Genomic DNA, 27,369 nt, shown 5'->3' with positions numbered 1-27,369 from the left:
TTAAGCAATTTAACACATTGAATTTGACCGGCCAAATGTTGTTAATTATGTTCTTCTATTCTCACAATAAGATTGTCCTCTTTGCAATTTTACCACTTTAAGTCATAAAGATGCAACCTTGCGATTGGACTGAAAAGCACTGATTCCACCTTTACGATGAAACACACGGGGGTTTCATGCCAGCAGGCACCCTGGTAGAACCCGCGCTTCTTGTTATTTGCTGTCACCATTTGGTAAGTAATGCTAAAAAAAAAGGACCATACCAGGCTTTATGGGTGTTCATTTGGTGTACTCAGTGACGTAAGTGTATTTATAGGGGAGCAATGACAGTACAGCTCTTTTAACATTTAAAATGCTAAAATTCCAAACAGACCTAACTAGCGCTGTGTCTAAAGACACAGTAATAAGTTAATTACAAAATATAAATGCACTGACACCCATAATTTAGAAAACTGGAGCCGAAGGAGTTTTAATAATCTTGCTTTTCTCTCCCAATTAATGCTGTTTACTTTTTGCATTTTCCTGACCTTGAAAAACGATCGCATGCAACTCTCTGCATTTGGTCCCATCTTTAGCCTGAAAATCACATGTGCAAAACTCAAGCCGCACAGCTCCGCATTTTGTCTTAAACTGGACTGCAAAACTAGAAAAAAAGACTCCACGTAAACACTCACTCCAGGTTTACAGGGCAGATTTTGGAGCCAGTCGTCCCGGCAGAGAAGAGTTTTGCTGCGTGTGACCCTGCTTTGCCAGCGGGATGGGAGCTCCCGCGCGGTGCCGGGGGACAGCGGGACACCTTCAGGTGGCCGCCACGGGGGGCAGGAACACACACAATGGCAGGAAACCAGGGACGTGGCCTTCACAAAGCCAAATAAATCACAAATCTGGAAGAACGGCCCCCCCAAGAAACACGGCGCTGCAAGAGGGAGGGAAACCTCTCCCGCTCCCTGCCCCGGCACCTGCCCCGGCTGCAGCGGCATCTCCCCAAAAGGGTGGCCGGATTGGGGCGATTCCCTGCCTGACTGCAAATAAACAGAACCCCAAAGGAGTGTTTTGCATTCAACGGTTAATCACACTTGGCTGCATGTTTATATTTTCCCTCACTGTAAAGGCATTCTTGGTCGGCCTCCCAAACTGCTTGTTTTGTCTGCGAGATTTAATCTTGAGTGGCAGGACCAGGCGCAAAGACAACCCCCCAAACAATTCTCATTTTTCCCTAACAAGATGTCAGGATGTAAGCAGCTAACTTTCCTGAGAGCAGGCCCCTGGGTTGGCGTGCGCAGGGCTCCGTGCCGCCGCTTCCAGCCCGCCCCGGCGCTGGGTCGCACGCAGCGCTCGCTCTCGCTCCGCTTTAACTCCTTCCTGTTTGTGAGCCGCTCTTCAAAGAGTCTCCTAAAAACAACAAAAAAACACCCAGAATTCTAGGCACATTGGACCAGTTTCCCACCCAGGCCGAAAAGAAGCGTGTTCATATATAGAAAGCACTGGCTTGAGATGCCCAGCTTCCTTCCAAATCCAATTGCCGTTTCTTTCAAGGCAACTACAGGGTAACTTTCAATAAGTTAAAAACAAAAGGATGATAAAATCTGTCTATATTGCTTCAAGCAGGGAAACAACTTTGTTCAGGAGTAGCTCAAAGAGTTCTCCACAGCTCTCCACCATGCGGGTATCCACCTCACTTGAAGCAGTCCCCACTAAGAGCACAAGCAAGTGACCGGGCAAGTTCTGCGTTTATGTCTTTGTACTTGTAAAGACCCAAAAACTGTTACAAATAGTGAAGTTTTGAAATCTCACCAGCTCTGCTCCTTGTTTGCCCTTGCCTCTGAATTATCTTTAAAAGCAGACTAATAGCTAGCTGAGGTTAGAACTTCATCACAGTTTCTAAAAAAAAAAAAAAATAGTAAAAATCAAGACATGTTGTTTGAAAGGGAGGTTGGCAGGTCATTTAGTCCAACCTTCTCCTTGAAGCAGCACTATCACCGACACCAGAGCAAGCCAGAGACAGCTTTTTCTAGCCCCGACTCGAAGCTCTCCAAGCATGTAGACTCCACTGCGCCTTGGGACATCCGTTCCTTGGTAGACATATTCCCTCTCCTAGTCTTGGTATCCTGGAGGTTTTTGCCTATGATGGTGTTGCTTTTGGAGGAAGAATTTTTGACAAGAGGGTTTTGTGTAAACGTAGTCCAATAGAGTGTGAAGGAAGGAGTCATGAAACTTCCTATAAATTCACCTTAACAGCTTTTTGCTGTTCCCTTAAAACCGTATATAAATGCTCCATGTAAATGCATACTACTGTTATGTTTGTGCTGTGTATACTTTAAGAATTGTAGAAATTGTTCTTTGCAAGGATCATGTCTACACAAAATAACATTTTCAGTCATGCTGGAAACCTCTACAGCGTTGTCAGAAATTTTCGGAGCAGCCTTCAAGTATATGACCTGCTTCCAGTACCTACTTCATGGTGTCTCTGGAGCAGAGAAAGTAAATAGCACTTCATCCATCATACAGCACAGCTCAGGCACAGACCTTTCTGCCAGATTATGTCATGGTGATCGACCCTTGTTGAATTTTCAAAGTGGTCAAATGCCCCATTTCTAAAATCCAGTCATAAAAACTACCGTAGCGCCGACTGTAACAAAACGACCATTACAAATACAGGCAAAATGCTCTTGTAGCCCTTACAGACAAGCTTAGGAAGCAGCGGGTTGTATTATTGACACTGTGCTGGAACCTCACTGCCTCAGGATGCAGCAGCGACAGGAAGTTGGTTCTGACTGAGTGATGCCCCAACAGACTTTCCTTCCAAGCAGGCACCTCTGTGGCTTGTTGTTTGGAGCCTTTCTCTTCCCCAGGAAGAGAATTAACCCGCTCTCCAGTGAGCAATCTCCGTCAGCGCTGCACAACCAAACCCTGGAAGCAGGATCAAGTTTTTGAGGGTTTTTTGTGCAACCTGCCCATAATTAGCCTTGAGCGGTGGCTGAGTCACCCTGAAGAGTCAAAGGTGCTATTAGCACCAGACACACTATGGCCCAGCTGAAAATTATACAATCCGCCACTGTGCAGAAACGGCTCCATTAAGTTACCTGACCCCATTAGGTGGGAGCTGATGCTTCTCCTTGGCTAGGAGAGCAGCTGGTGCTCTGAAGAAGGTAAGTCCAGCTCCCACAGAACAGACTCATTCACCCAACTCACCCAACTCACCTCTTTCTTGCTGAAACCAGCAAATGCCATCCTGTTTGCTAGTTCATCCACAGGTTCCCTGAGCTCAGCCCTGCAGTCCTGAAGTAAACAGAGATGCTGAGACACAGCATTGACCACATGCAAAGGGTATGTCAGTGTCAAGTAGGTCAGTTTGCTTCCCCCTTTCATAACTATGATTATAGAAAAGCTCAGAATAAGTTGACTGCTAATAGGACAGTGACTCTTCTACATGCACCTAGGGCTGGAGATGTGAGGAAAACGTTTTCTGCAGCGTCCACTCTCTGGTGGAATTAGGGCAGCTGAAATCATGGCAGGCTCGGTTGGCCAAAACCCACAAGAAATCATCATTAGCTGACAGGACTGTGCTTGAGCTGCAGCTGGATTTCACAGCTGCCCTTCCCTATCAAGACATAAGAGGAAATGCCCTGCTTCAGCAACAGCAGCAGGGTGCAATTGCCCTCTGGCACAGCTCCTCCGCCGGGCACAAAAGTGATTCCAGCTCCAATTTACTAGTAACCAAAACACGTTACCTTCTGCTTTCAGTTATCTCCCAAGTGGTGGGACTTTGGTCCAGCGAGGGTGAGACAAAGGTACGTACGGTAACCGAACAATCCCAAGTTGATTCACTTAGCCCCTTGTTTGCAAGCCGGGGATAAGGAAAAAAGGCGAGAGTTTCTGTCGCTCTTCGTTGCTATCCTGTCAGGACAAGTTCAGGTGAGGTTTGCTGGGAGGGGTGCGTGATGCTGCCACGCTCCTGCTGACTGTGCAGGTCACAGAACAAACACGGGAGTCCAACCTCCAGAGATGCCACTCCGACACCCCGGCTAAACTTCCTTTGAAAAATGCAAATAACGTCAACACCTCTTATTTTTAGGCGAGTTTTAAAAAACCTCCTAGCTGCAAGGGGCAGTGGAACAAAAGAAACAATATGTCAAATTATAATCAGCTTGAATCACTTTGAATAAACACCGCACAAATAAAATGTACCCTATTTGCTGGCAGGCTGAATAGCTTACGGAGTGCTCACTCCACCAAAATCAAATGCTTGAAATGGAGTAACAGTGGAATAAAAACCCCTGATAGCATAAGATTTGCTTTTCACAGGTACCATGTTGCCATCCTCAGGGACAGAAAAGGCATCATTAGGGCTTAAATAGAGTTTGATAAAAACATGCAGCACCCCAAGGATCAATTTTCACAACAGGCAGCTGCAGCACGAGGCATTAATTCTTCAGCCTTTCTGGTGACAAGAGAAACCCAGAGAGCGGTAGGCACAAATAACATTAGGCTGCTAGTGTGTATTTTCCTTTTCATGCCTACAATTAAATGCTTGCTTTACTTCCTGTTGTTTAATATTGCATTTATTCTTTATTGCTGCAAGAAAAACCTCCTGTACTTTTTTTAATTTGCACTGGGGACACATTTGAAGGCCCATATTGTAAACTCAGCAAGTGGCAGGGAAGCCGCCAAACCTTGCTTCCTTTGTTGATTTCTTGATGATTTAAGACCTATTTTCAGCAGCTGATCCTAGTTTTCCCCCTGCCTTTTTGCTTGGTAACTACCACTTTAACAAAACGGTGTTTGTGCAGTGCCTTGGAACGGAGAATTGAGCTTTTAAACATAGACAGTGAATAGAATAGGAAAAGCAGGACTAAAATCACAGATGCCCTATGAGTTTTTCGAGTCCATGTGTTTACAAATATTACTCCGCAAGATCTTAAGAGTTTTACTACCTAGAAGACTGCTAGTCTTCAAATTTATCTATAGCTAAAATATTTGCACCTTTCTGATATCTGCCCAAGTTGTTCACCTCTCTCCAGCGCAAAGTTTGAAATTATTCTCTGAATCTACAGAAGTTAGTAAACCTAATTACCAAGGAGTGTTCTGTTGATGTATACTGTTCATAGGGACAAACCTATGGTCTCAAGGCACAAGCAGGAAACAATACAACCCCATCAATGGTTTATAATTTAGGCACAGGCTTCCGTCAGAAGGGGAGGATATGCTTTTCCCCCTGTTGATGCTAGGATGTTAATGAAACTGTGTTTTGGTGCAAGGAGATGTATACGATGGCATCGGCAGAGTTACTGAGCTGAAGTATGAACAGTTTTTACAGTAGTACTGATTCGTTTTACAGCAAATCATTCTACTCTGAAAGCAGGCCCATAAGACACCAGCATGCGCCTGAGTAGCTACTGTTTGCCTTGTTAAAACACAAAGCTAAAATTTGCAATAAATAGCAAAGGTGAAGCCAAATGGACTCAGAACATTATAGACACCTGAAAAAAAAATACTCCAAAGGACACAAATTATGGGATTTTTCAGTAACATTTAAGAAGTACAAAGCAATACAAAGCAATGCTACCTTTAGGTTTAATGAGTGCTACAATTCATCAATTACAGTGACATTAGTAATTGAAGGGAAGAGTAGTAGTCTGGTCACAGACTTTGTTGGCTTCATCAGTAAAGGACAGCACCCTGCAATTACCAGTCATGGTCCGACGCTGTGGCTAGAACTCACTGGCTTCTCGCGGCATTCCTTATCCCCCTGGCTGGACAGGCAGGAGATTCAGCTTTGCTGCTGCTAGAGGACTCCACATACTGCTGTTCTTTCAGGTTCATACATCGTTCCTGCTCAGACTTGGTATTAAAAGCATATTTCCAAACCATTAAGAGTGAGCCTCACACACTAGCACAGGTTTCTATTGCCTGCTGCTTCTCCCGTTGTGAAGGCTGCTGCCATAGAAGAGGAAAAAAGGGGATATTTAAGCAGCAAGCCTTACCACTTGGCAGGTTTTGACCTCTACAAACCCCCCAGCCTTACATTCAGGTGCATGGAAAGGAGGAGACTTACTCCATTCTTTCCTGCTTGAGAAGTCTCCTTGTGCAAAATCACCTGAAGTAAGATCCACAGTACTGCACTTCATCGCTACTCCTATATTCCTGACTGATTCGCAGAAGATGCTCATTGCTCTGTGTGGATGACAGCAAGTACAGAAAAAGCCAAGCCTGGTGAAGCTTTAACAATAGACAGCAGACCCGTGCTAATTCCAGTAATGATTGTTTTTTCCTCAAAAACGGAATTAAGTCTACTCCATAAATGAGGAGGATCCTTAAAGACACACATGATGCCGACAGTGTTGCTGATTCAGCAAATGAAACATGCTGATCAACACAGCCACAAGCAGCACGATAGATCAAGGACAAACAACACAGAATACTGTTTTTTTCGAATTTAATTTATTTGTTTTCCAGATGTTTATCCAGGCTTTTCAGCAAGCTCACAAAAAGTCTAGCTTTGAATCTGTATGATTTGATATTGCTTTTAGCATAGTGGATTACATACATAGATGAATAAATGCTCAACTCTATTTTTGAACTTTAAGGACTTTTTGGAAAATTGTGCATTAATGGAGTCTCATCAATAGAGATTTACTGCATTTCTTCAGTTAAAACTCTGAGAAAGCAAACAAGCTTTCAGCTATGTTCATAATAGTGCTATTTTGCTCGTGTTTTGTGGTTCTCAAATGACAGAAACTAACTTAGGTTTCACTGTTCATTTTAATTGCATGTATCATATATGTAGGAAAGACCTGGAAGTCACATTCCCACAGAATTGTCCAAAATTGGTATTAGAGATACAGAGATATTAGAATAAACTCCAGTTTACTAGATTACAACCCTCGTGTTTAACTTAATTTGCTTCAATAAATATTTGAATTGATACAAAACTGTTCGAACCAATTCTTTAAAATTGTTCGAATTGTCAAAATTATTCAAATTTTATCTTTTGTTTTAGCATTTGTATATAATCTTCCTTTAGAAGAGAAGAATTCACTCATAGCCATGTGTTTCCTCCTACTATCCCATCTTTACTGCTTAAATATGTATTCTTCTTGGAATTGTCAGGAGCGATAGGTTAAAAAGCTTAGGAGGGCTTTGAAATAACAAGGATGTTCATTATGTTTAAGAAAAAATGCCTTTTTTCTAATGTGAGAATTGAGAAGCTTGCAGACTTTATTTCAAACACAAGCAATACAGTTTCTCACCTTCTACATTTTTGCTAAATAGTGACAGTGGTATGAGAGAGTTGAACACTTGGTCAGGTAAGATAGCACTGAAACCACTAGTTTGTTTTTACCTGTGCTAGCGAGAAGTTGATGAAACACCAGTTAACACAACCAGTGGTTGGTTTGGGCTTTTCATATCCTCAAAGTCTTTTCTTACCAAGCTTCTGGAACACTTGGAGTTTAATAAAGCAGTCTTTTGTCCAGAGTTCCTAAGACTGAGGTGAAGAATGCATTTTTGGTTAAAAATGTGAACAATGAAAAATGGACTTCCGTATTAAATGCTCTGTATTTGCCAGCCTTTTACAAGATCATGGTAATTACTGAAAAGATTAAAAAAAAATGTGATGACAGTTGTATTTGTATTACAGGCCATCAAAAACCTAAAGCTAACAGTGTATTAACTGTAACTACAACACTGAGTGAAACGCTGCTATAAAATGTAAGATTCCAGGGATCTACCCATGAAACCTGTTGAGATTTATTTTTCCTTTTGAAAATACTAGAGATGGTTTCTATAAGATTTTGAATGTTATGAGAACAAATGTTTTTCATTAGCCCTCCTCTTTCCTTCCCAGTCGGTCACAAGAGGAAGCTTTTTCTTGAACGTGTAACTTTTACCTGAAGAAATGCAGATTTGAGATTTGTCTCATATATGGAACCATGTCTGGTTTTAGTCATCTAAGGTTGCTGAGTTGCAGTTTTACTAGATATATAAAACCAAATCCCTCCACGCCTGCTGTAAGTCTTGGTTCATATACAAAAGCCCAGCACGAAGCCTCCTCAGAGAGAACACAGCCTCAGACCTCTGGAGCCATCAACTGTCCTCATATAATGTAGCCAAAGCCACAGGGGGACAGGTCAGAAGACAGAAAACACCCCCCTTTTGGCAGATTTGAAATAAGGCCTCTGATTTTGACTGCGGCTTAATTTCCAGTCAAGAAATTCACTACAAGACACAACCTAAAGTTTTGTGTATAAGCTAGCTAAAAATATCTGGGGTTTCTAGGGTCAAGTTATTTGCATATTTTTTTAATTATTAAGCATCAATGCAAATAATCCATATTCCTTGGGTGGACATTCACAGAAAAGCACTAATCATAGTAAATATCTCAAGTGTCAGAAAGGCTAAAGGAATAATGCAAATCAATTAATTTTATGTGATTTCATTTTACAAATAGATAGTAGTGATACAGTGAATACTTTCAAATCGGATTTTTTTTTCAATGCCACTGTATCAACTTCATACAATTCACTTAGTTCCTTACATTTAGCAGAAGTATGGTACATTTTCCATATGCCATTTATAAACAACATACACAGTTAATTTTATTCCTTACTGGAAAGTACCCTTGTCTATTTACAAATTAATTTGGGAAGTGACACCATGAGAGCTGGCCGTGTCTGGTGCGCCTGACACACAGCATGAAAGGAAGGATGAATAGGCAGGATTTTGTATTTGGCATTTCAGAATTAGGGGAGGTAATGTTTCCAGTCATATACACTTAAAATAATTTCTGAAAAGACATGCTGAACTTAACTATTAAGCTAAATACATCTCTAGCCCTGTATTATTCTATCAGTTGCATTCTACAGCAACACTCATTCTTTTGCTAAAACTTTGCTTCTTGATCATATTTATCTTGGAAGAAAAATTTAGGTCTAGTGAAGAGCTTTATTTTATTATGCTAATTCATATAGCTACTTCCTTGTGCAGTGGTACTAAAGCAGTAAACTTTTTCATAACAGAAAGGAAAAGTCATTAGAAAAATACTGGATGTGTGTAAGTGGAAATAAAAACAAAGCATAAAAACATAGCATTTAATACAAGATGAGCTTTCAATTGAAATATAACAAAAGAAAAAAAAATCCCAAACCCTGCCATATTACTATCAGACCAACTCGAAAGGCACTGAGAATTGAACTGCACAACTCAAATCCATACCTGTGAGAGTAACAGCCACAATTAGATACAATCACCCACGGCAGAATATGGCACTTTGCAGTCCATTAGGCATTCCTGGTACACATGGCAGTCTTATATGTTTTTAGGATAAGCTGGAAATATTAACTAAATATACAAAAGCTCAAAACAGGCAAAATATTTCTTGTGGAAAAAAATAAAAAAACAATTAATGCTATCTGAAGACAAGCAGTTCTGAAACGAGGCGTAACATATATGACATTCTTGGCACAAGAAAATGGTATCATATCTAAACAGGTACATTTAAAATGAATCCAGTGGATACACGAAGAAGTGGTGGTGGCAGAAGCAACGGGATAGGGGTGAATATCAAATACTTGGTTTTGAGCATATTAGCTGAGGTCTGTGTTTCATAAATCAGACAAAAACTGAAGCAATAAACCCATATCTGAGGCAAGAAAGCGCCTATTGAGATGATCCAACTTACTTCCAGGAATTCTTGGGGGCTGACAGATGCAGACTGAAGAATCTGCCTGGTATCACCTCAATGCCCAAGGCTGTCTAAAGCTTTCCATTAGCAAACGCTGCCTCCTGGAATTGAGGGACAAATGTTTTGAAATATGCCCTAGTGAAAAACAGAAAGTTCATGGTTAGGAAAGAACAAGCTTAGAGCACTGTATGTATAACAGAGAGAAGCACAAATTTATCACGTTCAGTCCATTGTTAGTTCGCAAAAATAGGTAATGTTTTTCTTACGAGTTTTTAATATACATCAGATCTGTAGACTTCAGCCTTGTAGAGGTGGTAGTATAACCCATATGGGTGTTCCCACCACAAAGACCAGGCCGTGCTGCTTGATGGGGTCAACACCAGTAACATGATTCTGAGAGGAATGGCCTGAGGTACCTTCCATATTTTATCCAGTACAAAGTTGCAAAGATAAACCATACTGTATACATATGGCATCAATGGTCTAAAGACGAGCAAGTCAGGGTAGCAGAAAGATCATCAAGGAAGTTCAGAATACTTGCAGGAGATAAGCTCTTATTTATCTCCTTGGAAAGTCCTTGATGTAACCCAGACTCTCTGTTGATGGCAGCTGTTTGCATAAGATGTGGCTAATTCTCTGTTGTACATAAATACTAACACCGTGGATGAACTAGACTCAAATTCAGAATGTTATTCTATAAATTGAGGTGTTCATTGTATGTTTTGGATCTTGGTCTATCTTCTTAGCAAAGCATGGAGTGACTCATAAGCCCATAAAAAGAGTTGATACTAAGCATCCAAAATTGAGTTTGAACTGTGGTGAAGTTATAATTTGATGTAGAAAGTGTATAAATGATCCAGTGATTTTAGTATGGGAAAAAAGAAGAAGTAGAGAAACTGAAAGGTGAAAATGCTTCAGAATTCTGTTCCACGTTATTTTTGCCTGTACCTTTCGTACACTCCATTTTCACCTTTCAGTTTCTCTACTTTTCTTTTTTCCCCTACTAAAATCACTGGTCTTTATAAATTTCTACACAAATTATACTCACACAGTTCATACTGGCACACGTACATAAACTAGCTAAGAGGGTATGTTTATCATCTGATTCTCAGGAGAGAATACAACTTCTGTATTTATGTTTCTATAGCATACATTTGAAATTGCGGGCCAGTATGTCCCACTCAGCTCTACATTCTGTTCCCTCATTGAATATTCTTTGCACATTGTCATCCACAGAACCTATCGTGCTTTTATTTCTCCTTGCATTACAGTCCCAAAATTTAATTAAATTCCCTCTTCTTGCTTATTTTAAGTACCCTCTTTCTTCCCCTTTGATAGCTTCTCTGTAGAGTCTTTAATGTATGTGCCCCTCTTAACTTGATAAATGTTACTTAGAAATTCCCTCTTACATTTTCCTAAATTGTAAAAAGTCTTAATTATTAGATTGAATGTAAGCAGAAGCACTTTCTTGCATTTGGTTTCTTTTCTGAAACATCCCTTTCATGTGCTTTATATGAATATCGCATTTACTACATTTCAATCACCTTTCTGTTAGGTAAATTCCAAAGCCAAATACTTCTGACTCTACATACACACTCCTGCTGTTTCTTTATCCATGTGACTATCCTTTCTTTTCAGCTGATCCCTTTAGTGCAGCTCATATTCTTTGCTGCAATACTAAATCAAACTCCTCCTTAGAATCTGATTGAATGTAGTATTTTAAAGAGGATCTAATTTCACCTGTAGCTCATATAAACCTCTTGTAGATGTTTCATATGCTACAAAAATCATTTTAGTACTCCATAATTTTTAAGTGCCTTTTTTTTTTCTGTACTATAAAGTACATGCTAGGGCTTCTCCTTATCACTTGAGCTCTTGTCCAGAATGCGGTAAGTGTAATACTGAGTGTTTATCCAGAATATGTTCCTCTATTTTGCCTACTACCCTACACTTTCCAGTGTCTGAGATTAAAGAAATAATGGATCATCATACTCTTAGCTGATGCTAAAGTGGAAAAAAAAAAGATCTAGCAATGAGATTCAAAATAGAATATACTTGGAGAACTATATTAGCTATAGTATATTTAATAGACCAAAAAGGAGAGATGGAAAAGTAGGAGAATGTAAGTTAAGCTACTTTGATATTAATGAACACCACATACCGGGAGAGAATGGCCAGTGAGAGAAATTTTACAAAAGTACCATGATTTACTTTGAATTTCTATATTAAGGAATAGTTCAGGAAGCAGGCATGTTAGTCATTATTATAGCCTGTTAGGACTTTTGTTAATCACATGCTTTTTCAATGGAAAATGATGTTTTTGCAAACTTGAATATATTTTTTATGGAAATGCTACTGATTTTGTAACAGGAAAAGAAGGAAAAGATGACGTGCTTTGGTTTGGCTTGACCTGCATAGAGACATTTTGATTTGTAGAACTAGGTCTGAACATTCAATCAATTTGACATTAACCTGTTTTTCTGTAGCCCAGCATCACAAAGATGCCAGACAAGGGCCTGGCACATCAGAGGATTCAAACCTATAACCATAACAGCAGAAGTAGTCTAGTTCAGGAACCCATCATTTTAAAAAATTAGTAATTTGGGTACCGGTTAAATCACATGTGAAGCAGCAGAAAGCAAACTTTGCTTCTTGATCTCTATTTTTTCTAGGCTGTATCACACTATCATACTGAAGGGAGCAGTTTCTGATCAGCGTTTTTTTTTTTTTTTTTTTCTCCTCCCTTCTGAGGAAAAAAAAAAAAAAAGAAAAAAAAGGAAAGAGTTCCTTCCTTCCTCTGCTTTACTCTGGCCTGTTCTCAGTGGGTCCATGTCACCGTGACCTTGCACAAAGCTAAGAACAACTGCATAAAACGCTCCTTCAAGCACAGAGAAAACTGGTCTGCACAAAGTCCACCGATACTCTTCATGTGAGTGTCGAGTACAAGGGCGCTGAATCCCTCTCATAATGGTTTAGATCTTAGCTTAAAAAGTGTAGAGAGTTGCTTTCTTTTCAGCTTTGAGTGGGTGCCAGTCTTCATAGAGGCACATATATACCTCTCTGTTAAGTATCTTTCTGTAAGAATATTTTGGCTTTTGTCTCTTTTTATTCTCTCAAACAGTCATTTTCCAAGTTCAAGGCAGTAAACTATAGGGTTTCTATGGAAATTTTTCTTCAGCACTCCAGAAAACAACACATTTCTCTGTAGTTAACCACTATGCACATACTCGATATGGTACATTGAATTTCAGGTGCTGTGTACATTGAATTTCAGGTGCTATGCTCAAGGACATATGTTGAGAGTAAAGCACTTATCTTTCCTTCACCTCATTATCTGATGGAAAGAAAGTCTTGCTCTTACAAATGGTAAGTATCTAAAAGATGGTAGAATTGGATCCTTCTTTGTTTACATGTTTGCAGTATGTAACACTGACTGTGGTACAAGGTCTCTGGAAGTCTATATTGATATATGTCTAAATCCAAGGTACAGGCTTACAGTGCTTAAAACATACTTGACTCGGTGAAATTTCACAAAAGCATATGAATTCTAAGTGTAATATTTCTGAGTATAGCTTAGTGATGGATTTTTACAATACAGTTGATAGAAAATCGAGCATTGACCATCTGATAAAACCTGCTGGCTTTTAGATCCCAATGCTGAAAGTTCTCACTGAAGATTTTAAACTATGTAGCTATAAATCTGCCATCAGATACCACCTTGCACATTTATTGTGAAAGCATTCTATCACTGAAATAAATTTATCTTCTCTTGCTATTGCCTTTGTTTAATTAGTGTTATAGCTAAGCTGTTCAAAAGTACCCTTGTTACTGTCTGTTGTGTAACAGTGTTAGAAGAGTTGCACAGGTGTTTCCATTTCCCTTAAAACCTCAGTGAGGGAAATTCTGAGCAGAACGTTTCAAACACTGTGAGGAAAAAATTGTATAAAATGCCATACCACTCTGATTTCTTTTTTTAGCATCTCGGACAAGGATATTCATCATAGGAAGATGATTCATCGCTCTAAGTCATTCACAAAACTTCAAACTCCTCTTCTCAAGAGTGCTTTGATGCCAAGCTTTCCAGCACTCTCATCTCAAAATCATGCGTGTTACTCCTATCTGCAGTAGTTCCAAGTGCCTTTTCCATCAAGAGATGATTTGAGAAAAAGGAAGGGAAAATCCTGATGACCAATACCAATAGCAAGTACAGATTTGGATGCCATGTAACATGTCCACTATGAGCACAGTGCACTCCATCTCTGCACATTCTTCACTGAGAATTGAAAGCTTTTGGGCAAAAAGCTTGATCTTTACGAAGATACATTGGCTGTTGTTACCTTCTCTTACCTTAGCAAACATTTGTACTGTGTTCCTTCTCATCAGATAACAGCCTTGGATTTTTTCCTACTATTGATTTTGAGAGCAAATTCCATTCTCATATATTATTCATTATTTCAAAATTTTAACTCAGTCTTTTTTTTGAAAGTTTTAGTATCTAGTATGACTAGGGTTTAACATCTTAAAATTCTGAAAGTATTAGGCTTTGTTTCCAGCACATCCTTCATGTTTTCAAAATTATATTAGCTAGTACATTTAATAAATACAACCCTTCTAGACTTAGCAAGGCCAGTAGGAAAAAGTAGGGTTCTTTTCCTTAACCTTTTCAAGCCAATATATCTGACTAGGACAAGTACTCCTACAGTGCTGGGGGTCTCTGAAAAGTTCTGTGTAGCATTTCCCAGTTTTCCAGAGCAGAGTGTGTAGCTAAGACACACTTCTCCTCAGTAATCTTCCACTGTCCGAAGTGTCCAGTAGAATTAACAGTGAATATACGTTGGAATATTCTGCAACTGTTGTTAAATGCTCAGAGAAGGGGGTGAGGACTGAATCATACCCCATTCAGCCGTATGGAGCACAGCTGAGAATCTCAGGCATTTACCCCAGCTACTGTCCATCTCTTTTAGAGGATCTGCATCTCTCTGATTTGCATCAGTTTGCATCTCTTTCTCTTCTTCTTTGCCATAAAGGAACTGCTGCAACACATCTACAAGTTTCTTTGAATCCACAGAATCTTGACAGAAAAAAAACTCTAGGCCAAAGATGACTTTCTTCATAAATCAGAGAGAAGAGCAGAGATTTACCCTCTTCCAATTAAATTAGGCGAAAACAGGAACTATGAAGGGCGTAGGTCAGAGTAAAGAACAGCTTGAGACTTCTTGATGTCTTTGACCTATTCCTCTCAGACTAATATTATTATGCTGACACTTTGCAACAAAATCTTGTTATATAAATTATTTCAACAGCATAGCCATATTAGAATCATAAAAGAGCTTCTCCAACTTTTATCAACATCACCTGATTATTCACATTTTGAAGTACCAAGCATGTGCGCACAATATACATATATGTGCATATTGTAATTTTGTTTTCCTGTTGCAACATGCTTTGACACAATGAAAACTTGTTTGGAAAATGCTCAACACCCACAACAACCCCTTTTTGGGTTCCAGGCAATAGGATTTGTCCTCTTCTGACTGTACAGGTACAGTTAGCAGGCTGTTTTCTTGAAACCCTAATAATTAACCTTCTTTTTTATTTTAAATAAAACTTGCCTTCTTTTTAAATTCTATTTGTCAGGAGCTAATTTGTTAAACAATGTTAATGATGTTGAATGAAAGGAACTTGAAGTAATGAAGTGTTGTATTTCTCCCACTAGTAGGTTTGTGTTTAGGGAATATTTCCTAAGAGTGCTCATTAGATCTTTAACAGGTGGTTATATTCTTCCTCCTGTATCTTTATAGCTTGCATTTAATAATAACTCAGATTAAAAGAATTCAAAGCTACTGAAAGACCATTCTTTCCATACACTTCATACCAATATTCTAGACATTTTTTTTTGCATTGTAAACTCAGATCTGAGACATTTAAGCATCTTTGTTATTTTTGCTATATATATCACATTAAAAACATATTATAATTGGGTGAACCATGTTATGGTATCTATTTTCAAGCAGTTCCACAGCATTCCTCACCAGGCTAAAGATACACTAGCACTCGTGACAGAACGGAACAAGAAAGTCTCCTTGTTTTGTTGCAACGGTGGAGTAATAGGTGATTAATTTTATGCTAGACGCTTTATGACACAGCTATTAGGAGAAAAATGACTGTTAAAACAAATTACTCTGCAGCGCTAAAATACTAGAACATTTTAAGTGACAACCATTTCTCATCAGAACGACTTTTGGATGCCTAGTTTGAATCGCACTGTAATCGGCAGGCCCACAAAATGGATGCCTTCCAAATGGCAGAGACTCAGAACTAATAAAAATCAGACCTATTATGGCCAAGCTAGACATTCAAAAGGCAACAGAAATTCTAAACTATAATTTGAAAATCACAAAAAACGTTATCCAAGTACAGCAGCAGAACCATAAAGGAACCTTCCAGGATTTCTTTATCTCTTCAAATGTACATATGGATACTTGGAATGTGTTCACATTTCTGAATTAAGCTTCTCTGCGGTATGCTTTAGGGGATGTGGTTTATAATTTCCTTGCTAGGCAGCTTTATCTATAGCAAATATTTTGCTTTTATGTGAAACATGATGTCTACAGTTCTCCACTTTAGGCATCTCCAAAATTGGCAATGTAAAGCAAACATTCAAAGTGTTTATATAACAGCAAAACAATAGTTCTCAAGTTACTACTACTGCAACTAGCTAAACTCTCAAATGTGCAAAAGATTCAGTGCACAAGGGCATTGTGCTGCCGGCAATTTTTTTTCTGGGTGCCAAAAATATTCATCAAATAATCCTGTTCTAATATTTCTACTCTCTACCTTTTCTCCCTTCCAACCTACTTCCTTCACTGTGAATTCCCTACATGGAGTCTAACAAATTTCCTAGGTCCCCTTCTACCTGTCAGTCTACAGAAAGGCACTCTGTGAAAATCAGTCTGATGAGCAAGACAATAATCAACCATCAATAGAGTTAGGGGTCTGCAGGAGGCAGCTGTCAAAATACAGACTTTTTAAAAAGTACTATTGCCTTCAGCTCACTCCATAATACTGCACGACAGAAAATAGTCTACAAGATTACAAACAAAACAAACCGTACTACTGAAACTGTAATAGGAAATAAAAGCAGTAGAACTGAAACTAAACACAACTGAAGTTTAAATTCACTCACTTCAAAAAGCTGCTTTCTGTATTTTACTCAGGATGCCTTTTCCCCCCAGAACTTCTTGCTGTAGTTATTGCAAGTTCTAGTTCAAGTCACATAGAAAGGTACAATAAATAGCTATATTTAGACACATCTTTTCAATGGTTTGCTGATTACAGAAATAACAGGCAGCTTTCCTATAGATGATGTAATCAGAAATAAGAATTAAATTTTAATTTGGTAATGCATTCCATTGGGTCTCTGTTCCAACTACTACGATATTCATTCATTTTTATAAACAAAGCCAAAAATTCTGCATAGTTCTGCTGTAAAAATTAAGATGACTTTGCTGCCTAACTTACCATAAAGCAAAATGAATCTCAACATCCTGTTCAAACAACAAAACAACTATAAATATAATAACCTGACCGAAGGTAAAATCTAAAGGAAGGGGTTCTAAGGAGCTGGGGGGGAGTCAATAGCTCAGGATGCACACTGGCAAACAACATTTATGTTAAAGAAACGTAGGATAGGTAGGATCACTGCTTTCTCAGTGATGACAATTTTTGTTTCAAGCACAAACATGTTCCCCAATGCACGGGCCTTTACTGACAAATGCAGAAGTAGCAGCTGCAGGACATCATCAAAATCCACGGATTGCAGCAGATTGAAAACAGTAACTACAAAAGAAACTTATTTGAATCATCTGGAAATCAGGACTTGGGGATTTATTCTTCTGTAGATGTTTGATAAAGATGTTTGTGAATTTACACAAGCATATTGCATAAAATACCCTATAGACACAGTGACACGCAACAGAACAAACCTCTATTTTGAAAGTGTTATCAATGCCTTCTGCTTGCCAGTTCACGAGACATTTCACTTCCTTCACCTTCTCTACAACGTACAGAAATAGACTTGTTTCATCAGATGAAGGCTAGTGGCCTTAGCTCACAGCGATTCTGCTTCTGCTTTCTCAGCTTCCATTTTCCCCCAGGGATTACTCAGTGCTGGGGTACCAAGGGTCTGCAGCGACGGCAGCACTGGAAGCTCTCTGTCACAACACCATCGTGCCATTTCCTCGCCAGTGGATCATGAGAATGATATTCCAAGGTCATCATGGAAAAATTCAGACTTTTTTTTTTTTTTTAAATACAACGCTAACTCGCAAGAAGTTTCCAGTCCCATGAGCTGCACTGTGACAAACTTACTCTATTTTTCCTATCTGCTGAAGTGCCACAGCCATCTTTTTCCACTTTAGGTAAAGGTTAACTTCTTCAAGACATATTGTTTATTCAAGATAATTTTTTAGGCTAGGCTACTGCACATTGAACTGTGCTACTGCAGAACAGTTATTTAGTAAAGTATTTAGTGGATTTGGAGAAAAGAGTTGATGCCAGAGAAGATACAACTTGGAATCTTTTCCAAGTAAAAATGGCAGAGTGATGCATAAAGTGATATAGGGAGGGGAGAAAGCAAGCACGATATAAGTAGTAGGAGAAAGGACAGAAGACTGGAAAAGACCCCATTGAGAAGCAAGACTTGTAAGGAAAGGAGACAAAAGGAGAGATTCAAGAAGAGAGAGTAGAGAACAAACAGCATATGAACCAGCTTCAAAATATTTCGAAGCCCTTAATAGCATTTCAGAGGCTGAAAAAAACTTATCCGCCTTCCTCCCCAGGAATGAAGGGCTACACCACAGATGCATCCACAACGAGTCTGAAAAGCAGCATCCCAAAAATTAATTTTGCTTGCAGGTGAAAGTAGCAATTTCATCATGCCATACACTTTGCTTTGCCAGATCTCTTATCAAAGGGGCCAAAGGCAACATACCAAAATGTAAGAGTCCTCTTTGGATATTCATTAAGACAAACCAGTCATAAGGAAAGGAATGAGGTACCATACATCTGTGATTATATAAAACACATGAAATAAGTTCCTTCTCTTCTCTATTCGTAAGATATGTGTCTGCAAGTAAGGGGAAATACTTAAAAGTCAGAGATGTTTCCACAGGAGGAAAACCAGACAGGAACAAACTCTGAAAACTTATATGTAAAAACAGAGTAACACAAATTAAAATATAGTTTGAGGAACAACTCAATAAACATATAAAAACTACTAACAAACACATTAATTTAGCATTTGTTAAAAATAAAATGCCATGGCTATCAGCTAACTTGGCCATCCATCTCCAAACCTGTCAAAGAGTACAAAAGTAAATTAAAAAAATAAAAGGATTGTCCAGAAATAATAAAAGCATAAAGAAAACTAAAATAATTTGTGTATGACCTTCACCACAGAGGTGCTTAACAAGGTTGTCATAGCAGAACTCTTTAAAAGGGAGTTACTAAAATGCCTGACTAAACTAGAAATGTTGGCCAAAAAGTTAAAGAATAAATCAAAAAAAAAAAAATCTGCTAACAAATCAGCTGGCCCAGATGCCATAAAAGCCTAAAAATTCTAAAGAAACTCAGTTATGAAAAAGCTTAATTCTCAATAAAAACTCACGAAAATGAGAACTCATTCTCCACAAAGCTCTTATTATGTATGACTGGATAAAGAGTAGATCAAGGTAACAAAAAAAAAAGAAAAGAAAAAAAAAACAGAATGAATAATGAATGATAATGGGGTAGGAATTGCAAAAATGTTATTTTGACCTATGTTGTTCTTCCTACATGACCTGGAAAATAAGAGGGCAAAGTTTGTTAATAATAGAAATATGGTCAAGGAAGGAAAAATGAGAGCCAATTAAGAGGAACTGCAGATGGTCCTTACAATACTGAGAGAAATAGCAGGTGCAAAGTCAATACTGACAAACTTCAGAGGTAGGTATGTGATGCAAACATTAATTTTACATGCACAAAAACCATGGGCACCAACACATTGATAGTAAGGAAAACACGTTGTTACCATGTCAGGGTAATGCTCAGTAGGAGACAGAAAAGCAACCCAAACATTATTAGAAGCAGAATAAAGTTTTAACCAGACAATACTATTACATATGACATAAATACATGGTGATCATATCAAGAAAAACATGCAGAGTTCCTTACCTCAGAAAGGATAAAAAAATGACATAATGAAGTGGGACAAGGATGCTCAAAAGTATGGAAAGCCTTCTACAGAAGGACAAAGTGAACAGACTATGAGAAAGGGTGACAGAGGAGATGTCACAGAGGAGATGTGGCAGAGGAGATGTCACAGATGAAACATTATGGAGGAGATGAGAAGAATAACTATGGGCTGCCTCTTCAAACACAAGGGCTACAGACAACAACTGGAGTTATCAGGAGTCAGAAGCATAAAGAGATGACAAAGCTAATTCTTCATACAACACATAGGTCATTTGGGCAACCCCTTGCCACAAAATTTTGTAAGGTTAAAAATGTACTTGAGTTCAAAAACAGTTAGTCAACAAGGGCTATTTAACATAACATCAGTCTAGATGTAGAAATTCCTGAAGATGGTAGGATATGCCAGGAAAATATCATTATATGCTCATCCAGGCTCTTCCATGGGCATCAGCTACTGACTGACTAACAGAGACATGATACTGGGCTAAATGTTCAGCTTGTATGACTGTTCTTTGTATTTAACAGAACAATTGCAAATATTACCCTAAAGACAAGACAATGTGGCCTACCTACTAGTTTCACCTCAGTGCTTATTTTGTAATTGAATGAGTCACAGTATCAGATCTGGCCTAAAACCCAACCACTTCCAAAAGCCTAGCTTTCTCTCAACCCTTCTCTCAAAAGCAAGGGAGAATATTACTTGCATCAGGTGCTCTAATACAACTTAGCAACTTTGATAAGGGTATACATGGAGTTCTCTAAAGAAACAAGAGCAGTCAGTTGATCATAGTATTTCTAGAACAACACCTAATCCTGGTTATCTAAGAACCACCTACATTAAATTCTAGCCTTTAGTACTAGAAAGCAGCTGTTTACCAACGAAGTGCTGTAATATTCCACTTCTAGCAAACAAACTCCTCCAACCTATTCTGTGCATATCTCTTGTCAATGTATGACAGAATCCTTTCTTTTTTTTCCAGAAAGAATATTTACTGAATATTTAAATACACATATGAACAGATCACTCCTCCATATGTCTATATAAACACATCAAAAAAAAATTAGCCTAGTAGATATTTTATTTCTGAACCCTACAATCGTACCTAAAGTCTTCATCTCTAAGTACTTGTTTTTCTTTTCCCACAGTCAAAGCTTTAATGAGAAGTGACCAGAAACAAGTACCCCAGCCCTTCCTTCTTGGCTGAAATCCATATAATGCATGACAGCACTGAAGATCCCTGGCAGGCACCTGTCAGAAACTAACATACCATATCCTAAGAGTCAGACTTAATTATCGAAGGAGACATTTAAAGAAAAGAACATGAAAAATACAACTCAGGAAGTGTGACTTTATCATGCATATTCACTGTACATATGTGCAAGAACAATGTACACACTAATCTATGAAAATCCTAATTAAAAGCTACATTTATTAATATTTTGCCTATTAGATCTTATAATCAAAAATATTTTGCTATTAAAGTTTCCTAGTAAATCTACTACAGAATGCACTCCAAAGACAAATGCAATCTTAAAACACTTGAACAAAAGTATTTTAACAAAATATATTCTCTCCATTTACCTTTCTACTTTGGGTTTATAATTCTGACTGGATGAAGTCTCCTGAAGAAAATTAGAGTTTTGATTTAATGATCTATAAAATCAAATTAACTTCTTCGCAAACTTCACATGGCTGGGTCATCACATCTCTTCTCGCTACAGCTGTCAGAGCACATTGGCCCTTTTGTGCTCTGAAAAAGAGTCTACCTGGGGCAACAAAGTGCCTTCCCTACTTGATTGCGGGCAAGGAAATCACTTTTGTACAGTTTTTCACACAAGAGCCTATTAAGAATCAAAGAGATTACAAGTGAACCAAGCTTGGCATTTGACCCCTGAAGAGAATCCATGAACAGAATTCATTGAAACTTCCAAATGTCCCAAGACACACAGTAATGTAAGGAAGGATGATGTCTCTAGGTATCCAACACACAGTAATACAGGGATAAATAATGCCATTAGGTATTGCACTTCTTTTCCCTACTCTCTATTTTCTAAACTTCATTCTAACTATATGGTCAGGTTGTAAGGGAGTTAAAGACAGAAACTCAAGGGGAGAATGCATTTGAATACAAACAAATTAATTATTGGAAATTCACCATTAAAAGATGCCTAATGTATGAGAAAGAATTCTGTAATACATGTAAAAAAGAACTTTTAACTTTTATAGGCAGGGAAAATGCTGTAATACAAACCTAATTATAACAAAGAATTATCTTAATTAAACCTGTGAAGGTGAGGAGATTGTAATAAAGGTGTAATGCTTTTCTGTAAACTTATTAATGACATCCAAGTTGGCACAGACAGAAAATAAAAGTTTTGAGGAACTAGAGAAACTTGTGGTTTTTAAAGAATGCAAAATACTTCAGTGGATATTCTGCGGAATGTGGAAGAACTAACTTGAAAATAAATGTGGAAGAACTAACTTGAAAATAAAAAGTGGATCAGTTGAAAAAGTGGCTGATGTCAATATAAAAAATCCACTGGGGCACTCATATCCAAATATACTGAATATAAAAGCAAGTCACTGACATACTACCCTGAATGTCTTTAAACAGCAACACAATCATGGGCCTTCTTAGCCTGAAGTTCTCTCCTTTTTCTTAAATATCCCTTTATTAGAACAGCTGCTACTTCCTTTCCTTACAAGGGAGCATTAAAGCTTAAAGCAGTGATTTCGGCCAAACAGCAACTCAAGTCTTTGCATGACACCCACCCTCTCTTATGATATTGAAGGAGGAGGTATGGAGGAGGCTGAAGGTGCCAGGCCCAGTGCAGCGGCCTGATGCTTCCCCGTCACCTCACGCTTGCTCCTGGCATCGACCGCTGCAGCAGCAGCACCGGGGAGATCTACGTAGCTCCCACACGAGGTGTCTGCTTCTAATCTTAAACTGCACTTAACCTTATGGCAGAGCAACAGCCAACACAGAACTGAGAGCACTTGAGCCCTTCTAAGCTTTCCCCTTTCCAGAGCACATGTAAAATTAGCAAACATCAGTGCTAACGTTCAGCAAACATCAGTGAATGGCCAGTGTCATTCAGCAAAGTTATTCAGGAATAAGCTTTATCAGCCAACCCAAAGAATGAACATGAACCCTAAGGTCGCCTGTTTATTATGACAGCAGTTCTCTATGCTTTTGCTATTTTTTAATGATAGGTAGCTGTATTTAGGTAGGATGAAAGAGTAAATCGAGCCCTAACTCGCACCCCCTGAGGTATGACCAAAGCCTACAGGATAGTGCTGGGTCAGACAGAAACTGGCCGGAGTGCATCTAACAACTGAATTTAATTTGTATAAACAACTAAGCTTTATTTACAGTATTCCTTCAGAAAATCCCAGGCTTAGAGTCTGCCTGTTCTTTAGAGGCTCCATTTTTGTACTCTTGAATGCCTATTTAAGCAAAAAACAGAGCTTTCCCATGGAAACCACACAGAGATGTTTTACTTCACACGTACACCACAAACAAGGCTGCTAACTTTCCAGAATTTACTATATTTTCTTTTTTGCTATTTTTTGCTTTTTTGCTATTTTGCTGTTGTATTTTAAGACAAAATCTTTTGGTGAAGCTGCTTACATGCAGCCACAGGCGTATAAATAAATGACCTCTGAGAGACATAACCTGAGATGTGAACTGAGAAGAAACACTGTCTTGGCAGCCTGGAAGAGAGTACTTTATTATCATTTGTTTTTGCTTTTTATTAGACAGAGAAACAGGTTAAAAATTTGTGTTCAATTGAGAAACAAGAAAAGTGGAGGCATTTGGACCACACTGTTTAACCTGGACTTGATTCTCTTAGATTAAATCAAGCCCAAAGACAATCCTGTGGCTAAGACAAGAGTAAGCTTCAATTTCCAGGCACTGTCTTTCAAGGACGAATCTTCTTCAGTGGGTTTCAGAGCAACTTGGTGATTTTAAAAAAAGCTTAAGAGGACATGGAGAACACGAACAGAAACTGAACTACACTGAATTTAAGCAGGTATGGGCTGCTCCATTGATGTCAGAAAAATCACGTGCACTTTTATGCACACTTTTTCTCTGTTATTGAAGAAGATACTGCTAAAATGATATTCTGATTTGAGAATTTGCCTTTTAGATTTAGGTGATGCGTGTGTAAGTACAATTGCATATAATCTACATCTATATGTATGTATTTTAGGGGAGTAATTTTTCTCCTACTTATAATTACCCCTGATTGTAGCAGTGATTGCAGGCTACCACAGAAGGTTAAATCGTCACTTCAAAAGAGATGCCTAACTTTGCTCTGGGGGCACAGGCTTCAAATACAGGCCAGGCTTGCTAAAACTGAGGATGAGAAAATCCCAAAGGGACCGTATTCTGAAATTCATGGTGGTTCTACATCCTATGAGCTGTTCCCACACATGCCTTGGTGTCTGGCTGGACAGCCAATGAGTCCATCTGGCTCAGAAGAGCAAACAAGAGCCAACCTTGACGGTGTCTCAAGCTGTAGAGAGGAAACTGGTGTAAACTGATCCCTCAGGTGTCTGAGAATAAGGGAGCAGAATTTGGTCAGACCCCAGGACTCCAAGTGGGAGATCCTGTGACCCTAGAAGAGGAGGACCAGAAAGAGATTTTTTTTTCCCCCTCAAAGAATGCCAAGCTGCTGGGAAACTACTCAGCTAAAAGGGAAAGAAACTACATATAGGCACAAGCTAAGAAATTTAAAACACACTGAAAAGAAGGAAATTGTTGCTTATTCAGGAATAAATTTACTTCAAATGACCAGAAATACTTTGCTTCTGGAGTCTGTACCATAATTCTGCGTATATTTTTTTTTTTTAATTTTTTAATTGGGATGATTTCACTTGGTTCCTTAGATAATGCATTCATGAGAACACTTTCCCATACACCTACATATATTCCTATATACCTGGCCGATAACGTGGAAGCAGCAAAAATAAAATAGAATGAAACAAAAAACAGTTACTTGTTTTGAAACATACTTTGTCTTCTAAGAAATGTTTGCAAACATATAAACACTGATATTTACACAAGATAAGTTGCATCAAAAATCTTTAAAAAATGCTAGCATTTACACAGTTTTCTTGATACAGATTTATTTACGAATCCTATTCAGAAATCACTAGTTGGTCCTGCAAGAAAAGTGTTTTTTAATGACAGTAATGCCTGTTTGCAGTTCAAAGGCAGTTATTTCAGATATTGCAACACACCTTCTTTCCTGCTTCTCAACATCTTTTTCACGTTACGTATCCAGTCTAAAACTCAAATGCAAAAGCTCAAATACAAAAGTGTATTTTTGCAAAACAAAAACAAAAACAAGCTTACACGTGAGAGTAAGTGAACCCATTTAGTGCCTTTTAGAAGAACTGTTACAATACTTCTAAATTTCAAGTGCAGGGCAGAGAAGCCCATCTGTGTATGCCCACTCATAAATGAATGCACTTAGCAGACAGACCATAGGTACTTGTACGCTTACAGCTGCAAAACAAGTGCATTTTACAGTACAGCCCTAAAACAAGGCGCAGTGATGCTCCCAGTTAGTTTATTTATTTATTTTTTTTAAACAACGGACACATAACATTGTGTTAGAAAGAAGAAACAAGTCCACTAAAACAAAACATATTTGATCAAGAAATGGACCCTCTAGATGGTGTGTTCCTAAAACCAAATACTAGCAAAAATAATTTTATTACAATAGATCAAAATCTAAAATATTCCTTCATGTTCTCTATAAAATTCAAAGCATTATAAAATCTGCAAATGCTTCAGTCATTTATTGCTTGCTTCCATCATTTCCAAATCACAATCAGTGTATGACCATGCCATTTATTTGATTTTCTCAGCTTGAACTATTTCCATTTGTCTCCCTTATTTATGCATCTCTGCTAATTTGATTTAATCTGCCAATTGTCATTCAAAACGTTCACTCCAATATGCCACGTTACTTATGCAATTTGATGCCTTTATGTGCTGAACAACTGAAAACCAACCTGCTTAAATTTTGTTGCTGTTCTAACATTTGGGGTTTGCAAAAACCTAAACACAGCAGCAAGGTCTTTGCCCATATTGCTCCATTCAGGTGAAATCTGTTTTGCTTCATTAGAAGTCAGGGTAACAGAGAATATATGAAAGAACTGCTGCCTGCATGAGCCTGCTATTGCAGCAGAGATTGCCCTGGCATCTTTAGCTAATGGGGATAATTGGATTGAAGTAGTATTTCCCCACCTTGAAATGATGGGGAAATGCCCTTGAAATGAGGGCACATAGGAAAGGAGAGGAAGCAGCCAGAAGCCAACAGAAAAAGCAGTAAAAAGAAGCAAGAGTTGAATTTTTTGCAGCTCTGACAGGGTTGCCTCCACGCTGTGTTGACTGGCCACTGGACTATCTCCTCCTATTCTGCTGTGCCTTATTCCACACATTTCAGGTTTTTCTTCCTTGCTCTCTCCACCTCACATGCTTTCCTTCAGGGTCTCCTCTGCACCCACACAAGGCCGTGCAATTAGCATGATTGGCTGCTATCATGCAGATGAGCCCTGCTCTGGGCTATCTTGTCTATTCAGATCGGAAATGCTTTGGAGCAGAGACTGCCACTACCCTGCGCTTGCACAATGCCTAGCAAAGCCTTGTTCTGATCAGTGCTCTGGCACTACTGCAAGGGAGCAGGATTAATAAAGTGTCTGCCTTATATACGGGGATCCTAGGACTGTATTAGAACAAAACAGCTTCAGGTTTCAGACTGTTGGAAATGTACAGATAAACCCATCAAATCTCTACCAACCATAAAACAAAAGGACTTTTAAACATGAAATAGCAGCCAGACTTACTTTGCTCTCTTGGCCATTTCATTGCCATCCCAGCGTGGGCTGTAAGGGTAGTTCTTCTGGGCCTGGGAGTAGAGCTGTCCACTGTTGGTGAAGTGGTAGACTGACTGAAACGTTAGGGTTGGTTGGTCTCGGGGAAAGTACAGGGGTAGGTCAACTGAAAGAAAGGAAAAGGGTGTCACAAAAAAAAACAGACCATTCTGTTTTTTCTTTCTATTTTTGCTGGGTACATGTTGTTCCTTTCAATTGATTTAAAGATGAAGGAGAAAATTATGATTAATTCCAACATATCCTCATGATTTAATTGTATTTCTGTACGAACCATTCTCCTTTATCAATTTCTTTTTGTAAAATATATATAAAAAAAGTTTTGATAATGTATTATAATCATATAACCATAATGCTTATGCCATGACTATTTTGTTACAGAAAAAAAAGGCAATATCATCTTCCTTTTATAGTGAAATTTTATGGTTCAAAGGAAATCAAAACACATTCTGTTTATGTCTTCCATTCAAGAAACAAATTCCTCTTTATCAGCTTAGGCAATTCTTTTCATTGTCCCCATGGACATCAAAAGCATTATCATTCTCAT

At 38.6% G+C, this 27,369-nt stretch overlaps 1 protein-coding gene across 1 annotated transcript in view; it reads right to left on the bottom strand.

Annotated features, from left to right (window-relative positions):
• Positions 1–7,877: 7,877 nt before the first annotated feature.
• The window catches only part of BABAM2 (BRISC and BRCA1 A complex member 2), a 161,411-nt gene continuing 141,919 nt past the window's right edge, over positions 7,878–27,369 (bottom strand). The window contains exons 11-12 of the mRNA XM_088524258.1: positions 26,778–26,931; positions 7,878–9,817 (exon numbers count right to left, since the gene is read on the bottom strand). Of these exons, the coding sequence (XP_088380384.1) occupies positions 9,754–9,817; positions 26,778–26,931 (218 nt within the window). The 3' untranslated portion in view covers positions 7,878–9,753. The remainder of the gene's footprint in view (positions 9,818–26,777; positions 26,932–27,369) is intronic.

Source organism: Tinamus guttatus, unplaced genomic scaffold (assembly GCF_059628265.1).
Source record: "Tinamus guttatus ecotype Peru unplaced genomic scaffold, ASM5962826v1 Tinamus_guttatus_pri_ptg000208l, whole genome shotgun sequence".
In the NCBI taxonomy this organism is placed as follows: Eukaryota; Metazoa; Chordata; class Aves; order Tinamiformes; family Tinamidae; genus Tinamus; species Tinamus guttatus.
This window is presented reverse-complemented; position numbering and strand designations above follow the sequence as displayed.